Source organism: Lynx rufus, unplaced genomic scaffold (genome assembly GCF_022079265.1).
Source record: "Lynx rufus isolate CCGP_SWC_20201006 ecotype Redwood Valley unplaced genomic scaffold, mLynRuf1.p SCAF_14, whole genome shotgun sequence".
NCBI classification, from domain to species: domain Eukaryota; kingdom Metazoa; phylum Chordata; class Mammalia; order Carnivora; family Felidae; genus Lynx; species Lynx rufus.
Genome location: NW_025814828.1, coordinates 42,274,664 through 42,290,627, shown reverse-complemented (window position 1 = coordinate 42,290,627; position 15,964 = coordinate 42,274,664). Strand labels below are relative to the sequence as shown.

At 53.2% G+C, this 15,964-nt stretch overlaps 1 protein-coding gene across 2 annotated transcripts; it reads right to left on the bottom strand.

Moving 5' to 3' along the window:
• Positions 1 to 1,449: 1,449 nt before the first annotated feature.
• SUV39H1 (SUV39H1 histone lysine methyltransferase) lies at positions 1,450 to 14,603 on the bottom strand. Of its 2 annotated transcripts, XM_047076193.1 has the most exons (7): positions 13,916 to 14,030; positions 13,320 to 13,334; positions 12,340 to 12,485; positions 10,200 to 10,862; positions 3,942 to 4,088; positions 3,730 to 3,859; positions 1,450 to 3,007 (listed from the first exon to the last, which is right to left on the bottom strand). In XM_047076193.1, exons 1-7 carry the CDS (start codon positions 14,025 to 14,027, stop codon positions 2,874 to 2,876), a joined length of 1,347 nt encoding a protein of 448 aa, XP_046932149.1. In that variant the 5' UTR covers positions 14,028 to 14,030; the 3' UTR covers positions 1,450 to 2,873. The 2 variants fall into 2 exon arrangements, with proteins under 2 accessions (XP_046932149.1, XP_046932148.1); XM_047076192.1 differs by lacking the exons at positions 13,320 to 13,334; positions 13,916 to 14,030 and adding an exon at positions 14,485 to 14,603.
• Between the last annotated feature and the right edge of the window lie 1,361 nt (positions 14,604 to 15,964).

Here is a 15,964-nt window from a genome sequence, read left to right as displayed (position 1 = left end):
TGAGAGAGAGAGAGAGAGAGAGAGAGCACGAGCAGGGGAGGGGCAGAAAGAGAGAAGACACAGAATATGAAGCAGCCTCCAGGTACTGAGCTGTCAGCACAGAGCCCTGACAGGGGGCTCGAACTCACAAACCATGAGATCATGACCTAAGCCAAAGTCAAATGCTTAACCAACGTAGCCACCCAGGCATCCCAGGATTGAAATTAACAAGGATCTGTTTCTGGGCTGTGAGACCTCTGTGCTCCTTGGGGTCTGTGTCTAAGGCTTGAGCCTCTGAGTTATTTGTGGTGCTCTGTTCTAGGTAGAGGTCTCTGGGATATTTAGTGCTCTCTTTTCCAGGGTGTCCCTGAGCAATTTGGGGGGGGGTCTGTGTCCAAGGTTTCAGAATCATTTAGGGATCTGTGCTCTGAGCATGAGGTGTTTGGGCCATCTATGTCCAGGGTGTCACATCTCCACTTTGGGAGCACTGCCCCAGGATGTGAGGTCTCCAACAAAACAGTTTGGGAATTGATCAGGGTGTGAAGTTTCCGAGTGGCTTGGACAGCAGTATCCCAAGTTGTGAGGTCTGGGAAATGTTTGTGCATCTCTATCCCAGAAAGTTGTTCTCTGACGTGTATGGGGTCTGAATCCTAGTGTGCAAGGTGGCATTCGAGGTCCTGGAGCTCTGTGGGAGTCAGTGTCCCAGTTTCAGTGCAGTCTGAGTTACCTGGGGTGTCTAGATGCGAGCTCTCTGAGCTATTTGGAGATAGATAATCCAGGGTGTGAGGTCTCAGAGGTCTAGGGTCAATATCTGGGTATAAGGTCTATGAGCTGTTTGGAGGCGTTGTGTCCTAGTTGCCCTGTGAGGTCTTGGACCCATTTAGGATTCTGTCACCTGTGTGCACAGTCTTCAAAATAGGTATCTGTGTCACAGCATGTGAGGTCTGTGAACAAACCAAAGGGCACTGGCTCACATTCCCGACTGAGGGGTGATGAAAAGTTTATCAGGAATGTCATCTCTGTTCTCGGTTTTCTACCCTGGCACCTATAGGTACTCAATAAGTATTTGCAGAAAGTTTCCCCCGGCATGCGTAGACTTTTCTCTTTGAATGCAGTAGGTAGGCTCTGGGTTCAAAGCCTGTAAGAGCAAGGGAGGGTCCAGCTCAAATTATATCCTATTTCTGTATTTCCACTGTCTTTATTTCTCTTAGTGATTTTTGTTTATGGTAAATGATAATAGTCCATTTAAACAACAGTGGATTTACTTCACTTTCACAGTATATTTGAAAAATTAAAAGGCAAGCTTATTTTAGGTCACACATTACATGGGTGATGGTGCAAGTGGTACCCTGTAGGGAGCATTGTACCAAATGGCTGCAGTCTGAGGAAAATGTTCCCAGGCACCCCAGCACCCAGCCTCTTGTGCCCCCCACCCCCACCTACACAAGGCCTTCAATCCCCACACCTTGCTTTGTTCAGTCAACGATTTGTTTTATTGATGCCCACCCCAGGCTGGGTAGGGCCAAGGGATATACAACAGGAGAATCAGATTCAGTCCATGCCTGAAGGTCAGTCTGGGGGGCAGGAAGCACGGACACAGACAGACACACAGACACACAGACCTGGCATCTGGTGGCAGGGCACACAGTCTCACGTAGGGGCACTCTGAGCACAGGTAGTCAGGGAAGGCTTCCTAGAGAAGACCTCATGGGGGAAGCAAGGGGGCAAGGCAGCCATCAGAGCCTTTGCCTTCTGTACGTTTGCGGGCAGGTCACTTTTGAGGCCAGCGGACCGAAGGGGAGTGCAGAGGGCTGGGGCTGGCAGAGGCTTCCCTCTCACCTCATCGTACCCTCATGGGTAAACCATGCCCGCCCCACCCCCATTCTTGGCCTGCACTTTGCCTTCTGCCACATGCACCCTTTCCTGGGGTCCACCTCCATAGTTTCCAAGGCTTCCCTGAGACAATCCATGTGGAGCAGGTGCTCTGCTCAGTGCCTGGCACCTCATCAACACCCCATCAATGCACATTTTTGTCCTAAGTGCTATCTACAGCCTAGCTAGGTCTTGGTTCCAGCTCTAAGTAGTCCCAGCAGTCATCACGCCCCAGGTCAGGGCTCCCATTACCCTCCACACTTTCAAGAGCCCCGGGTGCCTTTCTATATGCACTCCCAAGGCGAGTTCAGACCCAGCCCACCTTAAGCACTGGCAAAATCTGGACTGCCTTCCTCTTACTGGTCAGTGGGCCGTGAGCACCCACTTCTCTTCCAGTGGCATAAGAACGTCCATTTCTCAGCTGTGCAACCCTGAAAAAGACCCTAGGACTCTTGGGCACGACACGACCCGGTACAGGAGCATAAGCAGAAACCAGCCGCAGCCCCAGCCCTGGAGATCCCCTTTCTTTCACTAGTACAAAGTTTCTGTGGTAGGGGAAACATCTGGGCTGGGAACTCCAGGCTCCGATGTCCGCCTGCCCTGGGACTGCTTCCCCACACCCTTGGGGCAGTAGGGAGAGAGCCTGCAACAGACCCAAGTTCCAGGCAGAAGCAGGTGCAAAAACAGTTCTATTCTGGGGCTGGGCTGGGGCTCATCCCTTGGACTTCCTGGATAGGCCATGATTCTCAGCTGCAAAAAGTCCTGGTGTTCTGAAATTACTTCTGAAGGTGGGTGGGGGTTTGTAAGTGCAACCCACAGATGGGGCTGGGACAGGGAAAAGGGGCTCCTAGAGTCAGTCAGTCCTCACCGCAAGCCCACAGGCCCAAGCACGGGGCAGGTGGGGGCAGGTAGAGGCAGGCAGGAGGCCCAGGCAGTCATTCCTCAACAGGAGGGCAGCGGTGGGTAGGTGGGGCAGGCGGCTTTAGGCCCCCACTGTCAGTCTGGTCTCAGACTTCAAAGGGCTAGAAGAGGTATTTGCGGCAGGATTCAGTCCCACACTTGCATTCAATACGGACCCGCTTCTTGGGGGAGCCGGGGAGCCCGGCCAGGCCAAAGTTGGAGTCCATGCGGGTGCTCTCCATGTCCACGGGGTCCACTGTGGAGTCACAGCCAGGGAAGGCAGGGGGGAGGGGACTTGTTAGAAGGCCAAGGTGAAGTGTCCCGCTGCCCTTTTCACCATAAGACCCAGGAATCTTGGGTGCTGGGAGCACATCTGGGATTTGGGTCAGGTGGGGGTTGTGGGGTTGGTGGTCTGGGCTCAGCACTGGTGGTGGATGGGGTGTTCAGGTGTTAGGAAGATGGCTGGAGGTAGGGGTTTTGGAGGGAGGCAGGGGGCTGTCAGGGGGAGGGCCATGTCAGACAGAAGTCAGGAATGGTCACCTAGACGTCCAGAGGGACATCTGAACTCTCCTGTCAAAGATCTCCCCCCACCCCTTGAGTGTCTCCGAGGTGGCTAGCTTGTCAAGAAGGGGACTGGTTGGAGACCCCAAGAGTGTCCAGATGCTTGGAATGAGCAAGGCCAAGGGGGTTAGGAGTGGGGAGGGTTGGGTGACTGGGGAAATTCAGATGAGTCAGGAGGAATATCTGAACTCTCAAGCCAAACATCCTCCCCAGGAGTCTTTAGGAAAAGTCTGTATGAGTGTCTCAGGGTTGGGGTCCAGGGATTGGAAATGAGGGGACCCCCGAAAGGTAGGCAGAGGTCCAGGAATCCAGATGGGAGGCTGGGAGTCAGGAAGAGCATCTTAAAGCTCCTTGGGGAAGGGTCCTTGTGTCCCATGTCATTGTATGCCCCTGCCCCCAGTCCCTTGCCACCCCCACCTTGCATGTTGTAATCAAAGGTGAGCTCCTCGCCTGCCCGGATGGTTCTTGTGGCAAAGAAAGCGATGCGGGGCAGTCGCTCATCAAGGTTGTCTATGAAGACGTTGTACACCTGGAGGTTGGGGTCACACTAGGCGAAAAAGAACAGCGGGAGGGTGAGGAGGGGCCCCAGCCTGCTCCTCCCGACCCCCGCCCGCCTGCGGGGTACCCACACTGTGGTTGACAAAGTGGGAGATGTTGCCATAATAGGCTGCATCCACGGTGTACACATCCTCCACGTAGTCCAGGTCGAAGAGGTAGGTGGCGCCCTGGCGGTCGTAGATCTGGCCCCGCCGCTCCGCCTCCTCTGAGGTAATGATCTGGGGAGAGGGCCGTGGGGGAGGGGAGAATGGCCAAGAAGGCTCAGGAAAACCAGCACAGCTCCTGACCCCCAGCCTGGCCCCCCCTGGGCCAGGAGAACAAGTGAGCAGAGCTGTGGCTGGCTCAGCAGGGGTAGCAGGTATGGACACATGGGGGGGGGGGGCTGTGATGCAGAGGGTCTGTGAGCCCCCCTGAGAAGGGAGCTGGGCCTCAGCTGCCCACCACCCATCCCTCCTCAGGCCTCTGGATGGCATGGTGTCTCTCAATGGTGGACAGAGGCTGGCCACAAGGTCCAGGAGTGAGACAAAGAGACCCATAGTGAGATACGCTAAGCAGATAAAAGGCAAGAAAAGGACCCAGGGCTCACAGAGAGGTGTGGGCGAGTGGGAGAGAAAGAGAGAGGCTGCAAGAGAAGAGAGCCTGAGGTGCTGTGAGACCCAGCACAAGAGAAGGCACCAGCACTGGGCTGCGAACAAGGAGGAGCGGAGGACACGGAAAGGAAAAAGTGGCCTGGACCAGTGGGAAAGGGAGATGGAATGAATGGAAAGGAGACTCAGACAAGAGAGCTCAAGGCAGAGACTTAGACAGAATCTTAACACTAAAGACCCTGGTCCAGAGAGAAGATCAAGACCCCTGTTGAGAGTCTAAGATAAGATCGCAAGAAAGAAGCAGAGGCCAGAATCTCAGAGGCAGAAGGTGTAAGAAAGGAGGCAAGAACACGGGAAAGAGACCCTCCTTCAGCCCTGATGCTGCACAGTGCCAGCAGCCAGGATCTAAGACAGCAGTGGGCATTTCCTCCTCCCCAGATGGGTCCCTGGATGTCCTGGAAAGCCCCCGCCTCTCTGCCCCTCGTGTTCCCTCCTCCACCCCCAGCCAACCACAGCCTTGCCTTCTGGTAATTCCCAGGCACAGTCAACCATGCCTGACTCTGGGTGAGGGTCTTGTGGACCCCAAGACTTCCTTCTCCTCAGCCTAGGTTGCCTCCAGACTGGGGCAGATCTCATTCTCCACCCCTGGGCTTCCAGCTACCTCTGCGAACCCCTCAGAGACAAGTGCCCACACAGCACAAAGCAGAAACACCATGAGTACCCTTTATTTTTACTCTGCTTTCTAGCCCAGTACCCTATCTTCAGTTCTGCGGAGGTCCTAAAAGCAACTCTAACACTCTCTTCCCCCCACACCCTTTCTTCCCCCCTCCCTTCATCAGAGACCCACTAGCCACCACCACCCCTGCCACTCGACACAAACCCAAAGCTGCCCTGGCTTCCTTCCTTGCTCGCCCTCATGCCAGCCGTGACCATCCCCTTCCTACTTCCAGTCCTCACCACCCTCCACTTTTGCCAGCCAGGATGGCTGCACTGGTGTCCAGTCTCCTCCCTGCCTCTTACACCAGCACCTCCAGCCTCTGCTCTGATCCAATTCCTAATCAACACCTTGAGAAGACCAGGGTCTACCCCTCGGGCCACAGTGCTCACTGCCCTGCACTCAAGCTCCATTCTGAGGAACCTGCCTCCCTGACACTCCCAATTTGTGCTGGTTTGTTCGCTCATTCATTCGGTGCATTTTTTTATGAGGCCTATCCCATGCCTGGTCCCAGTGCTCAGGGGCCAGTGTCTGCAGGGAGAGAGACAGGGACCAGGCTGGGCCCCTGTTGGGAGTCACAGTTGGGTCAGGGGAGACACAGGAACCAGGCTTGGTCCTGGCCCTCAGGGGTCACAGTCTGGTAAAAGAGAAATGGATTTGGATACCTGCAGTGCATGATGCTGATCGGAAAACACGGTGCTTAGGATTCCCAGGGCAGTAAAAAAGCAATACACCATCTAAAGCAAGCTACAGGTCAGAAAAGGGCTTTGACACCAGGTTGAAGAGCGGGGACTCTCTCCTAAGGGATGCAGTAGGAGCCACAGAAGTGTTCTGAGGAGGAGTTCATCAGGGTCAGTCTCCCTTCACCTCCTGAGAACACATACTCTTTCCTTGTGGAGTCAGCACAACAGACGTGACTTCTCTGCAGTATTCTTGAACCTCCTGATCCCCAGTCGCTGTGAGGAAGCTGCTGCCTCCCCGAAGCTCTCTGAAGCCCTGGGACTGAAGGGCAGCCTCTGCTGGCTCACAAGCATGCTGGGTGGTGTCCGAGCCAGCTATTTCCATTCCACATCCTCCCTGGTCTCCATCTTCCCGCCTGTTCTGCCTCTACCTGCTCCCCGAGTCTCACCAAGAGTGAGTCACAGGGTGAGCCCTCCAGGGCACAAACGGCTCCTTCTTGGTCTTCTTTCTTTCCAATCCCACTCTGTAAGGGCGGGTGTGCCCTGAAAATTCGGAAACAGAGCAGGCCATGTCCCTGCTCCCTAGCAGCTCTCCAGAATGACTGGGGAAGACAGATGGGCTATAAGCTAGCAGCCTGGAAAGGGTGTTGACGGTGAACAGTAACCAGAAGACTTAGAGTCTGGTCACTGCTCTGCCCCCATCTGGATATGGGATCCTGAATGTTCTCTCCTTCTGCCTGTTTCCTCAGCCAAAACAAACAAGCAACAACAACATCAACAAACCCACAACCCTTCACCAGGTCTGGCAGCACACCAACTTTAGACACTTGGACTTTCTTTTTTACCTATTAGCCTGATGACTCTGAGCACGTTACTATACCTCTCTGGGCCTCAGTTCTCATCTGTAGAATGGGGGTGACAATGACAATAATCCCAACTGGCAGGAGCTATTACTGTAAATATCCAACGCAATCAGGGTCGTGAAAGAGGTTTCACTTTTTGCTTTAGTTAGGACACGGAGCAATGTTAGGAATGGCTAAGTAGTGATTTTGTCCGAATCTAACATGCTCCCTTATTTTATGTGCCCTTTCCCAAGAAAGGAAAAACAGCTAATTAAATGATGCGCCATCATTTAATTAAAATAATTGAGACTCATCTTCATTTCAGCGTCGTTAAAATATGAAGAGAATTCAGGTTTCAGAATGGATAAAACGGGCTGTTGTTCTCTTCTGGGTGAGGGTGGGGATGTTCGGACAGAATGTGGAAGGGTGTGAAGGCAAGGAAGGGCAGCTCACGTATGTGGAGGGGCTGTTGGTGCAGAGACAGGAGACTGAATGTTATGTCCAGAGCGTAGAAGGATAGCGTGGTGAACAGGTATGGGGTGCGTGCCCTCCATTAAAGGACATCAGGTAGGGTCTGGGACAGCACCATGGAACAGAGTAAGTTAATAGGTCTACAATGAAATTCACGAATATTCACCCCAAGTGGGATAAATAAACTACAAATAGGCCCCTATCAGGTCTGGTTGGGTTTTATAGCCAGATGGGTTACAAAAAACTTTGGGGTTTCTGAGCATTTGGGATTTTCTGGATTTTGGACTGTAATGGCTAACACATTGAAGGCTTACTGTTAGAGGGCTTCCTCCAAGCGCTGCACACATCATAACTCATTTCAATCTTATAACAAGTGAATGATGTGGCTGCTACTATCACCCCCATTCTACAGACTGGGAAACAAACACAAAGAGGGTAAGTGACTGCTGCTGAGTGGTGGAGCTAGGCTCCAACCTCAGGCAGTCGGGCTCCAGGGCCCTGCCCCCCACCTCCCAACCATTTGGCTGTGCTGCCTCCTTACAGGGGACGCACAAAGAGGAGTTTGGCAGTGTTTGGGGGCCTATAGTGCCATCAGGAAGCCCCACAGCTCTGAGAGGTCAGAAGGGGGCCTGGAAGTCACAGAATGTGGCAGGAAGGAGGCCAAGAAATAGCTTGAGGAGAGTGTGTGGAGTGGGAAGAGTGGGGACTGAGGTGAGAAGCCCCGGAAGCCCCAGTGTTTATAGCATGGAACAGTAGACATGAAGAAAGAGCAGCCAGAACAGCATCCTGACCAGGGGACTCTGGGGTGCCTGGGGACTGTGGACTCTCCCTCCTCTTCACTTGTCAGGATCCTCTGTTATAAAGAACTTTTCCTCAAGATTGTCAGTACAGCGAGGCTGGAGACACTCCCTTCTCTGAACTGTCAGGTTCCTGTGGGGGCTGGATACCTCCTCCTCCAGACTGTCAGGGGCTCTGGAGTGTACACACATATTTCTTCAGACTGGTGACATCCCTCTAGGCTGTTAACATCTCCTCTACACTGTAGCATCCCTCTGAGGTCTGGACATCTCCTCCAGAGTGTAAGGACACTGAGGATGTGGACATTTCTTCCAGGCTGCCAGAGTTCTCTTACGTATAAACCTGACCTCCTTTAGGCTGTCCTGATCCCTCTGGGGTGAGGACACTTCTTTTTCCTGACTGTCAGGACAGTATGGGTGTGGACACTTCCTAAGTTGGACCACCAGGGTTCTCGGGAGTGTGGAGAGCTTGCTCTCTTCCTCCTGGTCACTCTGGGACATAGACCTCTCTTCCTGCAAATTGTCAGGACCTCCACCCCAGACTGTCAGGAACTCTCTAGGGTGTGGCCACCTCCTCCTCCCCCAAGACTGTTAGGTCCTTTGATGTGTGGACATTTCTTTCACCAGACCATCAGGATTATCTGGGTGTGGACTTCCTGTCTAGACTATCAGGGTCCTCTCTGCAGTGTAGACTGCTCTGCCTCTAGGTCATCTCTGCCCCCTGGAGCTATGACTCTATAGTTCATCATTGGAAGCCTCTCCCCTCCACCAGTGTCATTACTATAGTGTGGACACCCTTAGGTGTGTGTCCCTTCCCAACCATATCACACCCCTAAGAGACCTGTGTAAACAAGAAGATATTTGGGTTGTCACCATGACAGCACACACATGGATTTAAATGGTCAAAACCCAGGGATGTTAAATGTTCCCCAATGCAGGAGATGGTCCTACATAAAAAGAACGGCTCCACCCCCAAATGCCCACCACATTTCACCTTAGAACATGACACCTGCTGTTATAGACCCTTGCCGGTTACTGGAACTCCTTTTGTTTTCCACCTGGGTACATAGCTAAATCACACTTCCCAGCCTCCCTTGCGCCGAGGTTGAAGCCAGTGACTCAGTTCCAGGCAGTGGGTGTGGGCAGAAGTGATGGGTACCGTGTCCAAGCCTGGACCATTAGCAACCTCTCCTTCCACCCTCTCAGCCCACTTGCCAGCAATGCTGAGTGAGGATCAGGGGTGGCTCCAAGGCTTGAAGGCACAGCAAAAACACAAGAGGGAAGGAGCCTAGGTGGCCACACCACTGTATAGAAAGATACTACCCAAATACCCATGATGGACTGTTATAGGAGCAAACAGACTTCTAGTGTGTAAAGCCACTAAGATCTGAGGGTTGTTTGGTGTATCGGTTAGCCTGCCTAATACAGCTGACCCTTGAATAACACAGGTTTGAACCCTGTGGGTCCACTTACATGCAGATTCTGACAAATACAGTGTAGTACCGTAAAGGTTACTTCTCCCGTTGTAAGAATACAGTATATAATACACGTAACTTATAAAATATGTATTAGTCAACTGTTTATGTTATAGGTGAGGTCAACAGTAGGCTGGCTATTAGTAGTGAAGTTTCTGGGGAGTAAAAGTCACATGCAAATTTGACTACATGTGCTGGGCGCCCCTAACCTCCCCCTCGCCCCCCCTCCCGTGTTGTTCCAGGGTCAACTGTATACACAGGCTTTCCCCAGTGTCCCGCAAGTCTGGAGAAAGAGGCAGCCAACATAAGGCATGTCTACATCCTACTCCAGAGTGATCGTGTTCCTTTGGGCAGATTAGTCAAAGGTGCTCCTCCTGGTTAGACACTGCTTGGCGGTAAGCTGGACCCTTGTGAAATGAGAAATAGTGCCTTTTTGGGTGACGCAACCTTGTGCAGACCACAATGCCTGTTAAAAGGAACACTGCTTGGATTTCAGTTCCCACTTTCCTCGTTGCTAGGTACCCTTAGGAGGTTAAACCCAGTCCAGAAGTACTTCAATATGCTTTCAACTACCAGCTTGAAATACGTGCCCCTGCCAGGGTGTCCCTATCACACTCAGGTTAAACACCTCCACCTTTCCCTGGACAGGAAAAGCAGGGAAGTCACAGGCACACAGTGAGGCGAGCTGGGCACACACAATGGGAACACATGGTGGGAAGAGCTACACACGCGCGCACACCACACCAGGTCCCGTCTCCCTACCTCTCCCACGTACTCCATGACGAAGCTGTTCTTGCGGATCTTCTCCAGCGTGCGGACACCCCAGCCACGCCCATCATCCGTGCGGAAGATGCAGAGGTCATAGCGGATGCCTTTCTGTACCACGCGGTTGGGGCAGTCATAGCCGCAGCGGCAGCGGGAGTTGCACTCGTAGATGGGCAGCCCGGCGCGCAGCCGCACCTGACCCTGGTCATTATAGGCAAACTTGTGCAGTGATGCCCCAGGGCAGCAGCCTCCAGCGGGTGCCCACAGACAGTCCTGGCACTCACAACCCACTGCCACCTGGTTGAGGGTGATGCCCTCACCCACACGGTACTCGTTGATGTATACGAAAGCCCGCGGGGGGCCGTCCAGGTCCACCTCGTTCTCCACCGTGATGCGTCCCAGGTGGCTGCGTTTGGCATTGAGCTCCTGCTCCCAGCGCCGGAGCGCCCGCCTCTGCTTGGCCTTCTGTACCAGGTAGTTGGCCAAGCTTGGGTCCAGGTGCCGAGGTGGCTTTGACCGTTGGTGCCGCCGGACCAGCTCCCTTTCTAAGTCCTTGTGGAACTGCTTGAGAATGCGCACACACTTGAGATTCTGCCGTGGCTCCCAGGTGCTCTCTGAGTCTGGGTATCCACGCCATTTTACCAGGTAATACTCTTGTTCCTGTTGGGGGACCAGGGGATGGAGGGGGGCACCATAAGTGGCAAAACCCTTGGACCAGCACTCCTGGGACTGACATCCCAAAACCAGTGGAGAGCACCCAAACCATCCCCTCATCTCTTCTGGAATGATTCCATGCAGTGGTTAAAAAGCATGGGCTCTAAGGGTGCCTGGGTGGCTCAGTTGAGCAGCTGACTCTTGATTTCGGCTCAGGTCACGATCCCAGGGTCAAGGGATTGAGCCCTCTGTCAGGCTGCGCCAGGAGCATGGCACTTGCTTGAGATTCTCTCTGTCTTGGTCTCTGTCTCTCTCTCTCTCCTCTACACCCCACCCCGCCATATAAAGAAAAAAACACGGGCTCTAGACTGAGTATCCCTAGGTTCAAATCCCATTCTCCCCCTTATTATTGCCCAAATTCCAAGTTTTAATTTAACCTGCTTCCTCCTCTCTCTTTCCTCTCATCAGCTCCCTCCCTCTAGCTGTTCAGGCCCCAACTCTTGGGAGTCATGACTGACTTCTCACTCCCACATCCACCCTCAGTAAACCCTGTCAGCTCACCTTCACACTACATCCAGAATCCGACCACTTCAAACCATCGTCACTGCCACCAGTGTCAACCCTTGCCTGGATTGCGGTAGTATCCTCCTCACTGGCCCCCCCCAGGTCTACCCTGGCCCCTACAGTCCATTCCCCACTCAGCAGCCAGAGGGATCTTTTCTTGCAGAGAGGCAGCTATACGATACTGTTTAACTACACAGATTCTACAGTCAGACCCTCAATCTGCTGCTCCCTGGCTGTGTGGCCTTAGGCAAGTTATTTAACTGTGCTGGGCCTCAGTTTCCTCATCTATAAATAAGAAAAAAAGCTAACATTTTTACAGTATTCAGTATGTAGTAGGTACTGTTCTAACCACTTTAATCCTCATAACTCTATAGGAGCTAGACATGGATAGTCATCATCTCCACTTTACAGATGAGGAAAATGAACCACAGAGAATCTGTGTAAGTATCCCGGGGTTACAGGGCCAAAACCTGAACCCAAGCATGCTGGCTCCACTCTTTATCCTGCCATTACCTCCTCTGGCACTGGTAATAGTTCCCATTTTGCATTGTTGTTGGGAGGATTAAAGCAGTTTCTGAGAGGAAGTGCCCAGCCCACTCAAAGTGCTCAATAACTGCTAGCTATCATCATCTCTAGTCCTGGACTCAGCATCTCAATCTTTGGTCTGTATTCCTGTGGAGGTGGCAAGAGAGACTTATTTTATTTGGGGATTCATTCTGGCTCCTGCCTCCCTGAGGAAGCCACTTAGTTTCCTCACCTGTAAAACAAGGATGATCTAAGAAGGCCTACTAATCCTAATTTTTTAAGATCAGAGGAGAAAACTCCCTTTGGAAACAGATGCAGGCAGTGGGGAGCAAGGGGGCAGTAAGCCAGCTTCCTTGACACACCCCTGCCCTAGCCATGGTCACCCCAGACTCACGCGGATCTTTTTGTAATCACACAGGTACTCGACTTCAAAGTCATAGAGATTCCTCTTGGAGATGCCGAGGGCAGGGCAGGAGAGCTTGGCCAGGCGACACAGGTCCTGTAGCTGATTCCAAGAAGACTTGCAACACACACTGCAGCCTAGAACAAGGAGGCCAGAAAGAACTTACTGGGCATCCTGGTGAAGCCAGGGATCAAAGGGGACCTCAAATCCTCTTTGGAACTTCTGAGTGAGATTTCATCCACAGGCTTTACCAATGCTAAGACCCTTCTACCACGAAATTGTGCCACTTCCTTCAAACCCCAGTGCTCATTCCAAAGCTACCCCTAGTACAGCAGACCTCAAAGCAGACCTGCTGCAGGGATTGTTCCGTACTGTTCCTAAAACTGCCCGCAAACCTGCCTTGGGTTCAGGACCTAATCATCCCTCTCCCCACTTAGCAAAATAAAGAGAACAATCCCCCACCTCAGTAGGGTGCATTGCCCCAAGGGAATGGGTGGGGATGGGATTACAACCTCTAGGCACCAAAAAGCTTAACTGGAAAGACTGGTCGGGGATCCCTTATCTGAAACTCCTGGGGCTAGAGGTGTTTCGGAATTCAGATTTTTTTGGATTTTTACAAACGTAGTTTTAGGTATACCCCATACATTACCTAACACCCTCTGTGTGGTCAGGGACATCAATCCACAAACATATTAATAGTTCTGCAGCAATAATCAGAATTTTCACATTAAATAGAAGAAATAAAGAGGCAAGACAGTCCCACTTTACAATCCAGTTTTGCCACCAAATTTAAGTTTTCAGGGCTTTTTTAGATTTCAGGATTATGAATAAGAGATTGCGAAGTGGTATTAGATTTCAGGAAGCTTCCTTGAATGATTAGTCTGGGTGCCTTAAACCTACAAGGTACATTTTTTTCCCACGGCATTTTGATGGTCTGTCTCATCTACATTTCTCTGAAGGGTAAAGCTCACCCAAAGGAGTATGCTCTGAATTCAGGAACCAGCAGAACAGTACAGGTTACTGACAATTCTTTTAAATATAACTGGAATGTTTCTGGGGTTGCCAGAAATTTTCAAGACATGGATTAAAAAAAAAAAAAGGGCTTCTGATTCAAGGCACAATGTGCTTTAGAAGCCATTTTATCAAATCGTTTCACAGGAACATTTATTCTAAATGCAGTCAGCCCTCGTCCTATTATTCTCTACCTCCCATTACGAAAACCAAACATTTGAAGTCATAACGAAATACTATAGACGTCACCCTGAAAATGTACAAGAGCTTTGCAAAATTATTTCGTGTGCACATCCCCCCCCCTCCACTTAGGCAGGCCTAGTGGAGACTCAAGCCTGTGCCCACGCTTTCCTCTCCTCCCTATGATGACTCTCCCTTTCAACCCCCTTAACTTGCATTTGAAACCCCACTGAAGCGGTCCCAAGTAACATCTCCAGCAGCTGGCTCCGCACAGACCACAGGTGGATTCCTACCCCTCAGACGTCTCCCTCACACTGTGGACCCCATCCTCCCCGCAGCTCTCCTCACCCAGAGGAGCCCACCCTCCCCAACATACTGGAAAAGTCACCCCTCTTTCCCTGCACACGAGGGAGTCCAGCTCTTCTATTAGAGAAGCCCCCTTCCCCTCTTCCTGGGGGAGTCTTCGCTACAGCAAACCCTTCCCCCATCACGCTGAAAAAAGATACCCTCTCCCTGAAGAGTCCCCTGTCCCCTCACTCTGAAAAGGAGGTCCGTCCCCTTCCCTTCCCTCCCCTTCCGGCGTCTCGCGTGGACACCAACCGGGTAACGGTCACCGGCGGCCGATTTTCCCGCGCGCGGGCGCGGCCTCCCCGACAAGCCCCCGCGCGTGCGCGCGCCGACTGGTCGCGATCAGAGGCGCGCGCCCCCCTCCCGCGTCCCCACTTAGCCCCGCGCCCGCCGCGTTCCGAGGCACGCGCCCCCTCCCCTCAGCCCCGCCCAGCCCCGCGCGCCAGGCCCGGGCTCCCTGAGCCCCATCCTTTCCGCGCCAGGCTTCCGGCTCCCGGCTCCGTGGCCTCGGACGCCGGGGCCCCGAGCCCGCGACGCCACCCCTCCAGCCCACCCGGCCCGGCCAGCAGGCCCGCGCCGCTGCCGCCACTGCTTCACCTTTTAAATTTTCCGCCATCTTTCCCCACGGCTAACGACATTCGGGCCTAACCGGCCTCGCGAGAAGAGAGCTCGCGCGGGCGTGGCCGAGAACACGCAGCCTATTGGCCGCGCGGCGCCGCGAGCAGCGCCCGCGCGGACCAACCGGCGAGCCGTGACCGGACCCCTCCCCGCCACCCCGCTCGGTCCCGGAGGCGGGTGCTCGCCAGAGCTTTCCCAGAGTGCGTCTGGGCGGTGGCGGCGGCGGCGGCAACTGAGTTCGCCGGAGGCCCTGCCCGTACGCAGGCCTATTACGTCGTCAGCCAATCACGTTGTCAGCCCGCCGTACGGGGGATTCTCTGTCCTGTCAGACCCCCAATTACCACCGTCAAGTCAGTCGTCACCACATTTTAACCCAAAGCAGGCCGTGACTCTCAAGATGGACTGTCGCCACGGACAGTCCCCAGACTCGAATCAGACAATGGGCCCATCACCGCAGAGAACTGTTTAGACTCCGCCACCACCCCCCCCCCCCTTCACGCTACCAGTCAACAGCAGCAGCATCCATTCCTGCCTCCAGGCAGACACACGGCGCTAACAACTACCCTGTCAGCCAACCTGTCATTCCCTCTCTCTCTCTTTCATACAGTCCAGCAGCCGCTCTCTCCATTTACTCTTGCTCTAGGGGCAGCTCTGAATCCCCCTGGGGAAACTATCTCAGAGCCACCAGCCATGCCCTCAGGCAGGCCGTGATTATTACTTCAGGACAGTCTGTCACTGTCAGCATCTTCTGTCGCCCTCTCAGGCAGTCACGCATCCAATGCTAGTTGGTCACTCTCTAATTCCCTCGGGTTACTCCTCATTCACACCATGATCAGGCAGTTATTCCCTCAAAGCAGTCACAGCAACTAAAGCCTCCACGCCACCTGACAGTGGCTCAGCAGCCTGTCCCTTCTCAGGCAAGGTATGCCCAACATTGGTCAGTCATTCAATCAGTCTCCTCTGACCCAGGGGGCTGCCTCAAGGCGGCTTTGATTCCAGCCTGGCACAGCCATTGAATCCAGCAGCTACACTGATCTTTCAATTGGTCAGCTGGCCTGTGACTCATTCGCTGCCCTTCCATCATATTGTCAATCAGCCAGGCAGCCATTCTCAGCATCTGACTACAGGGTCTGTCAAGCATGCCGTGATTTGGCCAGGGTGGACAGTCACCAGATACAGCTACCTATCAGGCAGTCACAGATCTCTCCATCAGGCAGCATGAAATTCCCTCTTACGCTTCATCAGGCAGTATAACATCCAGACACTCCCTCAGGCCAGATGTGACTCCTAGCAATAGTCAGGCCATTCACAACATCCTGCCACCCAGGCAGGCAGCCTGGCAGTCTTTCAGGAGGCTGCCCATCCTTTACACTATCTGACCACCAACCAGCCCCAGACAGCCCCAGGCTGGTGTAATTTAGTTACACATTGAGTACCCCATAGCATCAGGAAATTGCAC